The following is a 16,682-nucleotide window of genomic DNA, read 5'->3' on the forward strand; positions in this document are numbered from 1 at the left end:
CCAGATCCTGCCTCTAACAGCAGATCTTCACAGAAAACATAACTAGAAGAAAGGAAGCACTACCAGTCTGTAACTGCTACGTATGGAAACTGGAATATGAAGAGAGGTGCTGAAATAAATGCTGTGCATTAGAACTGAGAGGCAGTTTGCCCAACCTAAGTGCTATCCTGTACCTATTTTAAAGTGTTTTATGATTTTAAAGCATCATAAAGGTCAAAGTTTAATAACTGTGGTGTATAATTCCCTCTACCTTTAGCTCTGCTTCTAGTGTTATTAACTTATCCGCAGTCTGCACATAATATGCAGTGCAGCAGTTGGAGCAATGCTCTGCCAAGCTGACAGGACCAGCCTCTCAAGGGATGTAAGGGTAATTCACCCTCCAACTTCACTGAATCCTCTTTGGACCAAAACCTGCTAGCTGAACAAAAGTTGCCACAATGTGTCATCTACTACAGCATATAAGAGATGTGAGATGTGGCAAACATTTGTAATTGAAAACACACAGCTGAGCACAAGAGGAAGCTGTACTTCAGAACAGGAATGGGATGGTTCCACATGTATAAATAGCAATTTTATCTAGTGTTATGCAGCTTCGAAGAATAAAACACTTGCTTTTGCTTCCACAGGAAAGCAGATTCAGGCTCTAAACTGATTAGGGTGACCACTCTACCTGTATTATTGTAAGAGCAAAATGCAGCCCAAGTCAACATTTCATTGTGGAGGAATCCACATTCTCACAGCCTGAATAGAATCAGTTCCCCAAAGTCAATTAAAATAACAATTTATACCATTAACTTAGTCTTTTTCCTAGCTCTGGTTGTTCTCAACTGCATCCATGAGGAGACTGATCCAAAACACACTCAAGCCAATGAATGACTATTGGTGGCTTCAATGGTTTTAGATCAGCATCTGTTTAAATGAACTTGGACAGTTTGTTGCTCTAAGACTTGATCATAAATATTTAATAATATAAAGCCCATCATTTTTAAGTCATTATGCAACAACAGTGATTTTTTCACAGAGGACAGAGAAACTTCTCTCTGGCCCACACTATTGTCTGGGTGAGCAGTAACACATTTTTGCACATTCAAAATCAAAACTTTTCTTCTACAAAAACTCTTATATGAAATAGCAAAATTTACTTTCTGCAAATGTTTATACTAGATGTGATTGCTTGACTGTTTGCAGAGTTAATGTGAGAGTGTGAAGTAAATTAATTTTTAAATTAAAATAAATATTCATAGACTTTTTTAGTTCACGTTATTCATCCACCTTTGTTTAACACAGAAGCCAAGGAACAAATGTGCAGAACAAAGGGAGATATGAACATAAAACCAATTTCCTTTCTTTTGCCCCAGTCTTTCTACTTTCTGGGCATAGCCTGTTACTCGCCAGTTCTGGCAGTTAGAGCATCCATATTGAAAAAGAAAGAAAATGTCCTGATTTTGCTCATCCCAGAACACAAATGTGGAAAAAAATGTGGCCTTTCTTAGCTGTAGAAAATTGCACCAGGGATAACCTCCCTTCCTGGGCTTGAGTCTGTCTTCAGAATTAGTATTAATGCCGTGACACCACACAACAGACATATGGAAGTGTTATTTGTTTCTCATTTACCAAACAGATAAGAATATGGAAATAGTTTCAGTCCATTTGTTTGATGAGCTTCCTAAGCCAGTAATAAACAAATCAATACAATTAGTTTTGGCTCATCATCATTAGAAACCTTCACTACTGGGATACAATTTAATTATACCTCTTGTTCCACAGCAAAGAAAAGCCTTTGAAAATGGACTACTTTGCCAATGATCGAACCAGGAGGGAGGAGCAAGAGGATACATCAGTGATGGAGGAGTTATTATCTAAGCAGGGTGTACAACATATAAAGCATATTGTGCAATACAATTTCCCTGATTGCAAGTCTAAAATATTCCTGCCATTAAGTGCTTATGAGCAACCCAATGTGAAATCCAGCTGTAAAATGACTGTGTATATGACATGCTTCATGTGAATGTTGCAATTAATATGGCATGCATCAATCACTCTTGGACTTGATTACAAATGCACTAATCCTAATTGATTAATTAAGCTGCAAAGTTACATACAGTAAAGTAGGTTAAAAAAATCCTCACCATATGTGTGCTAATGTGCCAAAATATACCTTCATTATGGAGATTTAATGCTGATACTTCGCTCTCAGCTGTGCATCAAGGGTCTAACGAGTTGGGCTGCACTAAACAGGCATTCCCCAAACTGGAGACTCTTCAGTATAGGAATGCAATGATCTATAACATCAGTAATGGAAATAAACATTCACAGTCAAATTCATTCAGAGGCAGGAATACTTTTGGAGGGAAAGGAGGAAAGGGATGGAATCTAAACCTGGCTTTCCTGATGAACTCAAGCATCACAATTCTACTGTGGCAACACCAGCTGCAGAACAGTCCTCACCTTGGAAGGGGTAACAGGAAATCTCAAGTTTTTGGTGCACTGAATGCACAGAGTGGCAGCTCTCCAGCAGCACCAATCTAAGCCTCGAGGCTTTAACTGGGATTTGCACATCATCTCTTTGTGCCACGGTTGCAGCCACCCTTTTCTAAACCAGGTCTGACAGGCTTGAAAGTGAAGATTACCCCAGAGAGGAGGCAGCTGGGGTAGGGCTGTGCCAACCTGTGTGGGGAGAGGGGCCCCGATAACCTGTAGCTGGAGATGAAAGAACTACACAAGGACAAAACCTCCAGTGACCTCCCTGTTGTGCCACCTTAGCAAGGGCCATGTTTACCAGGCTTTTATTTGCTATGGTTTCCATCCTCCAGGGAAAACACCTTTGCAAAATCTAAGGTGACTTGATGCATAAATAATGCAATTGAGGTCACTCAAAACCCATTACATTCACTGCACATCCAGTGCAAAGCTCACTATTGTATTTATAACAATACATCTTGGGATGACACATTTTAGATTGACTTGTAGGAACTTTTTACACAATCAATAAATGCTATCTCCAAATTAATTGCTTAGATATTTAAAAGTGTATTTCTGCTAGTACCCAGCATTAGGCACTGGCAATCAATGCACTCTGCTGTATAATTATTGTTCTAATTTTTGTCTTATTTTTGAGTGACACTAAAAGGGAAAAAATACCATGATTTTAAAATATAGGAACTGCTGCATGTATACTTTGAAAAACTGGGGTATATTTTACATTTCTATATGAAGACTTAAGATGCTGACTTCAGGCAACCTTTTTGAGGTATCTTGCTATAAACAGACACATAAAAATTGCAGTAGGTTGCCTTAGCTGAAATTCAAGTTAAGTGTCATAATGACAATGGGAGATGTTGAGGTGTAGTCTTTCAAAGTATAAGAGGTTGGTTTTCAGTTTCAGCTGGTCTCCAGTGTTATCAGAAAGGACCAAATCATCCTGGAAGGCAGGTGTGAAAGGAAAATTACCCCAAGGTGTCCTAGTAATGCCAGAGTAACACCACCAATGCAGTATCTCAGCAGTACAGGACCAGAGAGAGCATTTGAAAATTTCCAGAAAATAGTAGGTTTTTTAAAAGCCTCTTACACAGGCTTCTATATTTTGCTTGGGAAAGTCTGTGAAAAATAATATGGTCTATTTCATGTTTGTTTATTGTCATCTTTGTCTTCAGGATGCAATGCAGTAATGTATTTTTCACTGCATACATGTATGCATTTACCCTTCCTTAGGTTTAACACTTAGCTTCTCTTTCATCAGATCCCTGGACCATAATCCAAAAGTAATGGTCCAGTATCACTTAAAGTGTCATCTGAGTACACAGCTATTAAACAGAGCCAAGCTGATAAAGGGAAATGGTGAAATGTATGGATGGCTTAGTGCTGGAACAAATTTATCAGCCTCTTCTATAATGCATTATCACTAGATACTGGTGTGGCAGAGTGGAGAGGGCACCATGTGGAGGAGCTACTTGAAGTCCATTTTTCTCTGAGGAAGTTTGCACTGCTCAGATTGAAGTGCTCCCCTTTGCTGAATTGTCTTTGTCACACCTTCCTCAGCCTTACAGGACACGACAGTGGCTGCAAGCCAATAAAGCAAATCCTACAAGGGGCTGCAGTTCAAATGAAAGGGATGTCAGCTTGGTGCACATTTATTTGCATAGTCATGCCTGAAGAGCATGGGGAGCTGAACCTTTGGCACAGTTCAAGGATCTCTCAACAGGACTGTGCCTGCCTCACTCATTGCCTCTGCTGAGAGTCCAGGGAAAAAGCCAGCAGTAACCTTAACTCAAATGACTCTACAGGGAAAAAAAGGAAAGTTAATCAAATCTGGGCTGTTGTGTTAAAAATGTAGCAAAACCATTTCCCAGGGTGTCTTATCCTCTACAGTATTTCACATAAATACAGGAAAACTTCATCCTAACATATTTTTGTTTTAATGACGAGACCCTGGGGCTGTGAGATTTCACAGTTTTATTGTAAATTTTAGCTTATCTACCATGCTTTGAGCCCCACTTTTTGGAATCCATTGACTTGACGGCATGTGCTGCTTTTGCTGCAACCAAAGGAATTTCCTAGCCCATCATGATTTCAAAGAGCAGTTGGAAAGCAAACTCAAGAAGCCCAATAAAAAGAATAAAACTTAATAGAATTCCTGTTTTATCCTTCTTATCACCTCAGCTCCAGCCTTGAATGTGAATGGTGGCATCAAGACCCTTGGTGACACCTTCTGTTCCTGGCCCAGAATCTACACAGGGACTCAGAGGAGAAGCTCCCAGCATGTGTCAATGCAGATGTGAGGAGGAGCACAGGCACCATCTGCAAACAGAGACTTTCTCACAGCACCTGGTGTTTTTCCCAACAGTACTGACTGCCACCAGAGAGACAAAGTTCAAAAGGCAAGTAAACCAGCCTCCCAACACTTTGGGACTTGCAGGCAAGGCAGCTGACTGAAGCTGCGGCCTCACATGCCAGTGAAAAAATGCCAGGCTTGTTACCACATGTCTAGAAACCCCTTCTGAAAAGAAAATACAAGTGCCTTTATTTCAGAGGGCATCCATTCAAAGGACTGCACTCATTTTGTGCTTTTAACTCAGCATCTGATTATAAATATGAAAAAAAAAATTTGATTCTGTCATCAAGTGAGCAATTTTGTTGGCCTATTGTTTCCTTTAAAACAGACGATAGCTGCAAACAGAGCAAAACCATCTTAAAAGCCCTAAATGCACAGAAGTTTACTTATGTTTTTTCTGTGGTGCATCACTGTCTGACAGCTCTCCACTGGTGAGTCATTCACATCCATGGTTACAAAGTCCATTAGGATCTTGCAGTGAATTCTATTATCTGATTGTTCTAACATTTCTAAGAGGATAAAGTGACAGGGCCACATTCTCTATTTCTAGAGTGCAGTTATAATAACAGGCCCAGAACTCCAGCAAGCACTTTGCAATATTCAAGTGCTGTAAAACACTGTGAAATCTAACAGTAGTATCTTTGAGATCCCTCAAAATTGTTCTGCTTTTCAAGGTTTAGGTAATCTGATCTGGGAAATGTATGCCAATGGGAATCATACACATTCATCTGCAGATTCTTGTTCAAAGGACAAATCTTGTAATTTCAGAATATATTCTTCCATTTTAATTGAACCCAGGATGTTGAAAGCATACTGTAAAACTCAGTGCATTTTCAGTATCATTATTTCCTTCGAAACTGAGTGGTTTGAGTGGTTGATTGTTATGGAAATGAATGAAAAATGTCAAGAGATTCTGAATTTTGAATGTTCCGTTCCTGGTATCAGATCAGACTGTACTGAAGCATGTAATTAATGGTGTATCTGCCTAATCTACTCAATTACACTGTTTTTAGAAACTAGAATAAATATTTCTTGTATGTATACACCCAGATGGTTAACTTGCATTAACTGCATGACCTATAACTTTGAATATCTTTGTATGCAGTTAGATACTGAAGTATACTGTTCCATCACCATAATTTCTTGAATTTAATACTATATTAATTCAGCAAGTCACTAAAAAGCATTTGAGATGAGATAAAACAAACAGTAAGAATTTCACCTAATCTAAAAAGTCCAGTAACAAGGGAAACATGGTTTTATATTCTTGCCTCAGAAGTCTTTCACATAATCGCTCAAAATTTTAATTTCTCTGCACAAAATGAAATTCCAAGTGGTTTTTGACAGTCATAACTCTTACACAAACATATTTCATTTTAGTAACTGAACATCAGTTCATACCATAATGAAAAGCAAATCTTCAAAGTTGTCTCTCTCTCTCCTCCCTAGCATTTAATACAAATCAATGACACAACGTGACCACTATGACAACATCTCTCCTTGCAGATCATTTTCTTAGTTAGCTTCACACATTTAATCAACAATACTAAGACACTAAAATCACTGTGCTGCCTTTTTTCAATTTATCAACACTGAGTCTCCCTCTGACTTTCAGTCCGCATGTAAGTTAGATATTACTGGCTGAATGTGCATTGATTTGAGGGCAATAGTTATATGTAAAATAGCATAAATTGCATTTACGTTTAGTGATCTAAGGTGAGCAGTAGAATTTTTGAGTACATGTATCACAGATGGTGTGGTATATTTCAATAGGTCTCCTGTTAAAAGCTGTAAATTTCACTCAAGCTCAGTAAAGCATTTTGCATATATAAACTGACCCCTAATTGTGTGCTGACATTCGTAATAGTATAGCAATCCCGCAGATCTTTCTATTTTGTTTGGAAAAGTGCTCTTTACTGTAACATTCACTCTCTCTCGGCATATCAAGGTTTAACTGGAGCTCCAGGATACACTGCTCACGGTCAGGAATTCATCAACAGCCAGGGAGCCTCTTTGTTACTCCTTCATTCTCTGGGCTTATGAAAAGAGCTGTCAGTTCAGTGACCAGCACTCTCACCTCTGTCCCAGTGCTGCTGGAGTGATCATCCTGATTTCTCCCACACCTGCACTGTTCTAAGTCTGCAGTAAGTCCAGTGACATCATCAGTTAAACTGGTCTTTGTGAAAGGAAAATGAAGCCCTTTATCTTTCTGAGAGTAAGTGTTCTTTTTTACTGTAAAGTAAGTGCTTCTTCTGTATTGAAGCTATTAAAAATGTCAGAGAGCCTTTTGCAAGGCCAGAAACATTTTACTTTTATGACCAAGTTCCAGTTTGAATAATTCCAAGAACCAGCTAAAAATATGTCTTCAACTAAAAGGGGCAACATTTTTGTGCAAATGTTTTCCTTCCATGCCACATTTTCCCCACTGTGTCAAACACACATTTGCTCTTTTCTTTCTTTCTTAAATGTCTATATGCTCTTTAGCAAACATTGCATTTCATCCTGGAGGTGACCGCATTACACAGTGGATAAAAGAGACTATTTTATAAATAGTAAAGTTAATTATTTCTTATTTCTTCATTTCCACCAAGATTAGCTGTTATAAATAAATACATTTACAGTCATCAAATACTACTGTCTAATTTCCCACTAGATTCATTCTCCACGATTCTTTTTCATAAAATCAGACTCAGCTTTTTTATAAAAAGAGGTCACATGATTTTTAATTCCACTAGGATTATGTCTTTGGGTCAAAGCATAATTGCCTACAATAAATAGAAGCATAAAAGAATGACTTGGAAATGCAGAGACAATATGCTGGACCCATTTAAAAGACAGCTGGTGTCCCAATTCACTGATAGCAATGCTGGAGGGTATTTGTTTTCCCCTGCTATGTGAAAATTCAATTTCCTTTGAACTAGAGTGAAATTGTATTTTTATCGATTAAATGGAACAAAAAAAAGCAGACAGGTACCAAATTTTGTGGCTATCACACAGAGCATCTCTGGCCTTGCATATGGCATACTACTGCTTGAACTAAAATACTGTTGGTCTTAATTTCTTTAGACAGCAGCCAGATCTAGAGAGCCAAGTGTGTATCTGTGGGAAGACCAGTGGAGAAACAATTCCAAATCTTTACATTTAGTTAGCCTGAGGATCTATTATACACTAGAGCAGCTTGGCAGGAAAGGTATATAATGTTTTGTAAGGTAAGAAAGGGTCTCCATTCCCCACCCTGGCACCAGATGGAACTAATGAACTACAATTAATGTAACATTTGCTTCATTCACAGATGAACTAACAGACTGAAAACTACAGGGGATGTATACTCAGTGTTCCTCTGAAAAGGAGGTGCAAAGAGGGCTTTTAAATACCAATAGTTGTGTGCTAAGTAACCTCTGCACCCCCTCACCAGCAATAAATTCTCCTGAGTTGCTGTAGCCACCTGCCTAAACCACCACCAAGAAGCTCTTCTAAATGTCAGTCGCCTTTGCAGTGGCTCCCAGACACACATCTGGCACTGACTGTAGGTGCTTTGCACAATTGACTTTCTGATCCCTCAAGGTTATTCACATGAGGGGAGTAAATGCCTTTTCAATCAGCCACAGAGCAGCTGTGAACAGCTGGAACAATGAAGAACAGCCTGCCAGAGCTGGATCCTCTCCATTGAGGTATCCTACCGCTGTGGCAGCTCCTGACGCTCTGCAAGGCATGGGAAGGTGATGGAGATCCAAGTACCCCCACCAGTGTGGGGCAGCTGCCCCCCTTTGGCTGCTACACCCCAGCACTGGCTCTGCAGGGTGAGGGCATGGGCCATGTGGGGCCCAAGGCAGCGACATCACAAGGATTTAGTGCCTTTCCTGAGGCCCCAGCCTGGCCAGTGGGAGCACTCTTGTTAACAGCAGCAGGAAACATTTGGAACATTTGGAACATCCAGAACTAAAACCTGCTCACGACCGATGGGAAAGGTAATTTACTGCAGGACAGCAAACGCCAAAAAAGGGTTAGTCACAGAGACACAGGTCTGAACAGGCACTGTAAACACAGTCCAGCATCAGCTTAAGGTATCTTACTCCTTTCAAAAAGAGTTTCTCTTCTATCATTTCCTCCACTGGGTTCACTGCTCTGCCCTTTATCCCTCATCTCAAGGAGAAACAGGTTAAGTGTACAGCAGAGTCACACAACAGCCCATGGGCATGTCTGACCCAGGTGCAGCTCTGCATGTCCTAGAGGGTAAGTTTACAATGCCAGGAGAGAGTGCCACGTAGAAAGTAAGCTCTGTCCTCACCAATATTGCCAAATTACCAACCTACCGTCGTGCTAAAGGCTTACAATGTGTGTTCCTAAACAAACACATCAGTGCAGACACTTGTAACAAAGAGAAGGCATTCCCACAAATAATTAGCTTTTCCCCCTTGTCTTAAAAAAGAAAATGAAAATTTAGTGAAAAATAGTCTGTGTCCAAACAATATTCTAAGAACTTAGAAGACCAAGTGTTAATGGGCCAATGGGAGGAATGAAATCCGTAAGAAAAGGCAGCCAACTAAACTGCCAACTGCACTCACACACTTAAGTCCACAATTCTGTTGTCTTGACTGTTCTATCTGGGTTTAGTCATACAGAACCAGAACAAAGCAATTTCAGCCTTTTCTAAACTCAATTTTTGCCCTGGAAGGATTCCAGGTAACTTTGGACAATAATCTCAATGCAGTGAGAAATGTCAAGACTTTTCTATATCCAAGTGAACTCTAATACACCTTGGATGGTTGTAGGACTTCTGTATAACAATTAAAAGCTTCCCAATATTGTTCACTATAATTGAATCTATGGAAAAATACTTCACAGCTATTCCAATACTTGCTATCTGGCAAAACTTCTTTTTTTGGTACCTCTCTCACTCATTTTTCCCTGTTACCTTTTACCTCTGACCCAGGGTGGAATTAAATTTCAGACCTAATTTTATGCTGCTAGAAACAAGAAATTCTTAAGAACCAGGAAGACAACCAGACTGAAAAGAGTATGACAAAGCATTTAAACTTTCTGCTGTGATAAGAACAAATTGCCTCTGTCATGCCTTTTCCAAAACTTTCAACTGAGTACAACAGCAAATACCTGTTAGATGATACAACACATAACAAGATACTTAACCTCTATTTACCTCACCTTCCTTTGCTAACCATGAGCTAAATGTCTAGATGACTCTTCTAGACCACCTTTAGTCAACTGAGAAGGGGTGGAAAATTTGTTTCACCCATCTTTAGATGACTCTTTCAGAAAAATACTTTTTAGAGATGCTTACTGAAAACTGCCTGAAGGGAGATGAGCAAACTCTCTAAACCAAACGTGTATCCTCCACACTTCCAAAGTGACACACTGAAAGTCTACCTGCATTAGAGATTTTTCATCTCAGACTTATGTCACTTCAATAAACTTCTCCAGATTTTATATTTAATGTGCTAAGGATTCAAATTCATTTAGTTAGCTATGTTTAATGCAAGCCTTTGGTTTTCATCAGCTCTTACCTGCAGTAGCTACTGCCTTTTACATTAGCATTCTGTGTCAGGAAGCTGCACACTATGACATTAAGGGTCTAAAAGTTTTATGACTGTATTCTGTAGCATTAAAATCAAAGAACCCAAATCAATGCTACAGATCACAGAATGCTTCATTGGGAGTTTCTCACCATTAAAAAAACATGTTTTATGACCTTTGTTGTAAATACACACTCAATCAATTTTTAAAACATATATAACTCTAAGTGTGTAGTGATGGTAATGGGAATGGCAAGGATGTCATAAGATATTCCTGCCCAAATGCCTCCCCTGTGTGGAAGAGGTTTCATTGAACTGATATGTGAAACTATCAAAACAGTCATTACAAATACAGATCCACACAGTTTGTTAGTTGCAGCCAGACTTTTGTAGAACTGATGACTAAATGTATCGCCACTAAAAATGTTAAAAACTCATTCTGGAAAGCCAGTACTTCTATAATCCGTAAGGGTTCAGATCACATGATAAGATACAACTTACCTCCATATAATCTTCCACACAGTGGCTTATAAATACATTTTCCTTTGATAGATAAGGTTCAGCAGAATTCCAACTTTCTCCTGAAAATGTATTCAAACAATAATGAAGATCAAGCTGTTCTATTAGTCTTGATATTACATGTGATTACAGGTGATTTTTTTTTAGAATCAGATGAGAAAGCAGAAAAGAAAACCCAGTCCATAAGCCAGTCTGAATGAAAACACACCATACCATTTTGAATTCTCCTCTTCTGCTGCCAGGAAGAGATATGTAAAAAATGAAAGTATGTGTGAAATGCAGGGTGGGAAAGGCTGCTGATCCAACTGTTTAGCATTCAAAGGGCATGAAACAAAGAAGTGAAAAGGGTCTAAAGTTTCTACATGCACCTGCAGCTAACTCGGTACTGCACAGTGCTTGGTTTGTACAACTTCTTAAACTAACATTTTAGGGTAACTTGGAGTTCAATTATACTTTAAGTGGAGAGAGCTCCTCTAGGAATTAGAAGAATCAATTACTGCAGATTAGGCACAGCAAATATAACTTTAGTGTGAACGTTTAATTTGAAACCAATAGGTTCGGGCCTCAGTAGAAAAGCATGCACTTTGTAACTCTGACTTTAAACAGTATTTTCTCAGAAAATTTTTCACTGAGATTCTCTATCATGTTGCCTTCCTACCCACTTCTTTCTTTTAGTTACTACTACTACCAAATAATAATGCTAAGACACCTGCAACACCAGCAACCATGCAGAACTTCATAATCCTGTTCAGGAAAAACAGCACAAGAAATTTAGACAAATGTTACCAGAAAACCTCTGCTTCTTCAACTAATATAAACATCCTAGAGTAGTGTTTCCAGTTCCGCTTTCAGAAGGAAATGAGAATTGGATGGGAAAAAATCAAGACACCTAAATTACTCAGGGAACTGTTTCATTTTCAGATGTAATACAGGCTATTTGGTCAGGGAGGTGCTTTGGAAAATATTTTTCCCTATACTTGTCCCATGTCCATTGATAAAAAATAGTAGTTGCTGATGATCAAGAAATGTAAACAGGAATAAAACACTGGCAAAACTTAGCTGCCAGCTCTCAAATTTCCTAGAATGAATTGAAACATCTTTCTGGCTTAGAAGAGAGTTCCTGAGGCAGCATCCCATGTATCAATCCTTTCTGTGAACAAAAGTGCAACACAACGTCTGACCTCCTGACTTTGGTGGGGGATGTGCATGTTGAAAAACAGATTACAGATCTGCTGTTGAGGCCAGGCTTGGATTTACAGGGATTGGGTGGCAGTGAGAAGAGGGGAATAAGGTGGTAATGGCTGGCTGAGAAAGCTGTAACACTGCTCAATTCACAGTGCAGGTGAAGAGAAATCTGCAGCACACAGCAAGTATGGCTTTTCTGCCTTTTTTTAAACAAAAAGTTTGCATCAGGTTCTATTTCTGCCACCTGGACACCACCACAAAGGCTTCTGAGCTTACAGTACACCAGGCTGGGTAAGAAGAATTGCAGCGTGTTGTGGATTATTTACATGGGGATTTATACAGCTAATTTCTTTCCTCTCATGCTATAAGATCACTCACAGCAGCTCAGAAATGTCTAATGAAAAGAGAAGTAGTGTATCTGATTCTAGTCATGCTGTTCTAAGAGAATTAATCGGAGTCGTCATTACCTTAAACACTTCCATTCAGAGTGGGTTTTATGATGAGCTCAAGAAAAGTAAATGCTGCTTCAAATAGGTACCTCTATATATTAAATCAAATAAATGAATGATAAAGTGCTGACACTTTTTGGCTGTAATCCTGTTATTGCTTAGAGCCATTTCTAATGCAAATTAAGAATGATGTAGCAGAGCTATTTAGCAATTTTCTTTGATGGGCAATGTTAACTGTGGGGAAGTGGCAGGAAAGCAACTGCTTGAATATGGAGTGCTCCAACATGTCTTGTAATATTCCTTCCCAAATCTAATGATCACCCCTCCCTCCTGAAAATTGTTATCTTTAAACAAGGCTCTGCTGAGCAATACAAACCTATCTTTGCACAGAAGCCAAGACACAAGAGCTGGGTCTAGTCATACAAATTTTTAGGAAACAGAATTTCTAATTAATTCTTTTAAAAAAATCCCTGTTTTTTCTTTCTGCCTATAAAAATGCACTTGGTCATCACTTGGTCACCCAGGACTTCCTCCCAGTAGAGCATGACCTTGCACAGGTAAGAATAAACACTCGTGCCTTCTGAATGTCAGGGTAGCGCATCAGAGACAACTGGGAACCCTGACTGAAAGGTACTTCCATAGCTCTGCCACAGACTTGCAGGATGATACCTCTGTGCAACTTGACAAATGACTCCCTGCATGAGTTTTACAATCAGGAAAATGGGAAAATTAAAGCTGATTTAACGTCCTGCGGTGCTTTAAGGTCTGTGTATGATATGCACTATGAAATGCTAAATAATATTAATGAAACCTAACACTGACTTCAATCTCAGGAAGAAAGATGGGCTTGGGAACTGTCCCTCTATTTAATAAAAGATTACATGGGGCCAGTAGGAGGTTGTCATCAAGTAAGAGCATACATACCAAATATGGTAGATTATATTGCTACTGTAAATTCAAGCACAGAAAACTTCTTCAGAGACTGCAAACTATCTGGACCATGTGAAATGGTGCATAAACATCAGCTTTAAAATGGAATAGCATGTTCTCTCTTCAGGATATATATGGGGAAACAATAAGCCACATCTAACCTCAATTTCTTGGGATTCTTTGATGTCTGTGTCATAAATATGAGATGTGGCACTGACTGGAAATCCCAAGCTAGTGGGATGCAACATTGCTGGCTGCAGCCCAGATTCCAGGTGTTCAGACCCAGAAGCATAACATCAGGAGTGAAGTGGCACAGAGAGATGGCAAGAAAGAAGGACCTGACTCCCCATCTGCACAGTCACCCCAGCACACTGAACAGCCACCCTGACTGTGCTGTCACACCGCAGGTGTGGTCCTTTGGAGGAGTGTCCCTGGGGGCACTCAGAGACACCCAAACTGTACCTTCCCCAGCCCTCAGCACACACTGCTACATATCTGGGGGGAAAGCATTCATACTGCAGTGTCGGGAAATACGAGACATCCTGAAGCAAATGAAAACATCAATAAAACCATTTCCACTAGGATAACAGGTCTGGAAAACTGGGCAGACCTTGCTGAAGAAAATGGCCAAGAAAACAACTCAGAAAGATGTTTTCCAGTCAGGCTGACCAGGCTTGAAGGATGCTAACCAGCATTTTTGCAGCACTCCATTTTTGCTCAGACTTTTCCTTCTGAAGAATGACTTCGGAAATGGAGAAGCAGAGCTTGCTGAGATCCATATGTTGCAGTGAGAAGAGCTGTAACTCTGAGCATTTTCCACAAGACTGGGCAGGGCAATCTGTCCTCAAAGGGCATATTTACAGGAAATCATCAAAGATAAATTTGTGGTTTCCATGTTCCTGATTGGAGCAGATGATTGCTATTGCAGGTCCTCAGGTTTCCTGCTGTTTTAAACACTTTGCACTTTAAACTGTCTTACAACTGACTTTGGTCTTTTTTTTTTATTTATTAAAAAACACTTCCATCCATTTAACTAGGTGATGCTTTCACAGCCCTTTGAAGCTGTAAAGCACTGCAAATTTAGAAACTGTTCTTAATAATCACTTGGACAAATGGATGCAGAAAATTGCATATTGATGGAATGAGTTTATGTTCTTTGCAGTCAAATATTTCCTCACTCGTTTCATGCAAAACTGCTTGGCCAAACAGATTTTCCCAAGGCTCTCTCAATAATGAATGTAACTTTCTTTTGTTTCTGGCTCTTCTCCGAACCCATCAGGAAAGGGTAAAGCCTAATGGCACAGGTCTGTTGCCTCCTGTAACCCTCTGGGACTGTTTTCTCTAATGTGATTGTTTGAAAATCAGCAGTTTACCGCCAGGAAATAAAATAAGCCACTTTCCTTCCAAGTAACACTGAAAAAAATCTGAATGTCATGGAGCCTGCTCACTCATGTGACATTAATTTTTAAAAGAATCAATTTTGTAATCTTTCAATTATGGTTTATTATAATGATAATAATCACTGTGAAATCAAGGTTTTTTTCCACTGCTAGTGCTGGTGGCTGTCATCAAAACACTTTGAGCAATGCTGAAAACACCTGGACTAATAAACCAGGCATAATTTATTTATACTTTAGTTTTACTTATTTAGAAATGTATTAAGCATCAATTCCCTTTAGCACTTGGTGATGTTACAAAAACTAAAAGCTAATAAATTATAACTATTGACCTAAAAGCCACTGCCAGGCTGGCTATCTTGTACATTTATAATAGAAAAACACTTACAAAAAGCAAAGCACATGCACTCTGCTCATTGCCAGCCGATGAACAGAGTCTCTGTGTGAACACTCCTGTGCTGGGAGCCCACAGAAAGGCTGCCCAGCCCCAGATCCCTTTGCTTTTCACTTGGAGATCACACTGTGCGAGGTGGTTGGCACTCCTGAGAGCAGCTGTGAAAGCTCCTATATTCACATATATAAAAATTGCCTTATAACAGCTTCAAGCCTTAATCAATGCTTACATATACAGAGCTACATACCTGTGTGACAGGGAACATGCACTGTTCATACAGCAGGTCAGGCCAGGGCTTAGCATTTAACAGCAGGAGCACAATGGGTTTATATTATGTTCACATTTTACAATAAAAAGTGTACAGAAAAATCACTTGTTTCTGATCAAAATCTGAGCTCCCTGCTGTTTTAATTCCTGTAACCAACAATCATCAATAAATAATCACGCACAGCTTCTACGCCCCACTGTGATGTTTTGGTTTTGTTTTAAGAACTGGATGTACTGAGTTGAGACCTGCAGTTCTGGACCTGCAGACTTTCAGGTGCTCTGCACCAGGATTCAAGTGAATGAGGAAGCACAATGGCGAGGGCAAGAACAAGGGCACAGAGGGAAAAGCTGCTCCTCATCACATACCTTGCAGGTCTGTGAGCTGTTTTAAAAGAGATTGTGTTGAAAACAGGAGGTGTGTTCGATGCAATATGTTTTACAATAAAAGGACAAAAAGCTGAAAGAAGAAAGCTATATGGATGATATAGTTACAAACAATGAGGCAGAAATAAAAGAGGAAAAAATGTCAAAAACATCCATAAAAAATTCAGAAAAGGAAAAAATATTTCAAGAAAAGAAAGGAACATGTAATAGAGGAACAAATATCCCATTGGGAAGAGTGTGGCCAGCAGGTTGAGAGTGATCATCCTTTCCCTCTTCTTAGCCCTGATGAGGCACATCAGGAATATTGTCTCCAGTTCTGGGCTCCTCAGGATAAGAAAGACAAGGAGCTTCTGGAGAGGTCCAGCAGAGGCCACAAAGATGATGAGGGGTCTGGAGCATTTCTCACGTGAGGAGAGACTGTGGGAGCTGAGCCTGTTTAGTCTGGACAAGAGCACACTGAGAGGGGATCTCATCAATAACACAAATATCGCAAAGCTGGGAAACTCTTTTTCAGTGGAGCCCAGCAAAAGGACAAAGGAAGGAGCAATGGCCATACACTAGGACAAAAGAAGTTTCATGTTAACACGAGGAACGAGTTCTTTACACTGTGGGTGGCAGAGCACTGGAAGAGCTGCCCAGGGAAGTCGTGGAGTCTCCATCACTGGAGACATTGCAAACGCATCTCGGCGCGTTGCTGTGCAGCCTGCTCTGGTGACCCTGCCTTGGCAAGAGGGTTGGAGTGGATGATCTCCAAATCAGCCTCCCAACAATAACAATCCTGTGATTCTGTGATCA

General features: G+C 39.7%; 1 protein-coding gene across 2 annotated transcripts in view; it reads right to left on the reverse strand.

The window, feature by feature from the left end:
- ST6GALNAC3 (ST6 N-acetylgalactosaminide alpha-2,6-sialyltransferase 3) overlaps positions 1-16,682 on the reverse strand; it is a 219,430-nt gene that overhangs the window by 48,148 nt on the left and 154,600 nt on the right. Inside the window, exon 4 of one of the 2 annotated variants that reach the window (XM_068200036.1) lies at positions 4,708-4,797. The exons of the other annotated variant lie outside the window; for it this stretch is intronic. Within the exon in view, the coding sequence (XP_068056137.1) occupies positions 4,764-4,797 (34 nt within the window). The 3' untranslated portion in view covers positions 4,708-4,763. Of the gene's footprint in view, positions 1-4,707; positions 4,798-16,682 lie in introns of those variants that run through there. 2 annotated transcript variants of the gene reach the window in all.

Source organism: Anomalospiza imberbis, chromosome 9, assembly GCF_031753505.1.
Source record: "Anomalospiza imberbis isolate Cuckoo-Finch-1a 21T00152 chromosome 9, ASM3175350v1, whole genome shotgun sequence".
Classification (NCBI taxonomy): Eukaryota; Metazoa; Chordata; class Aves; order Passeriformes; family Viduidae; genus Anomalospiza; species Anomalospiza imberbis.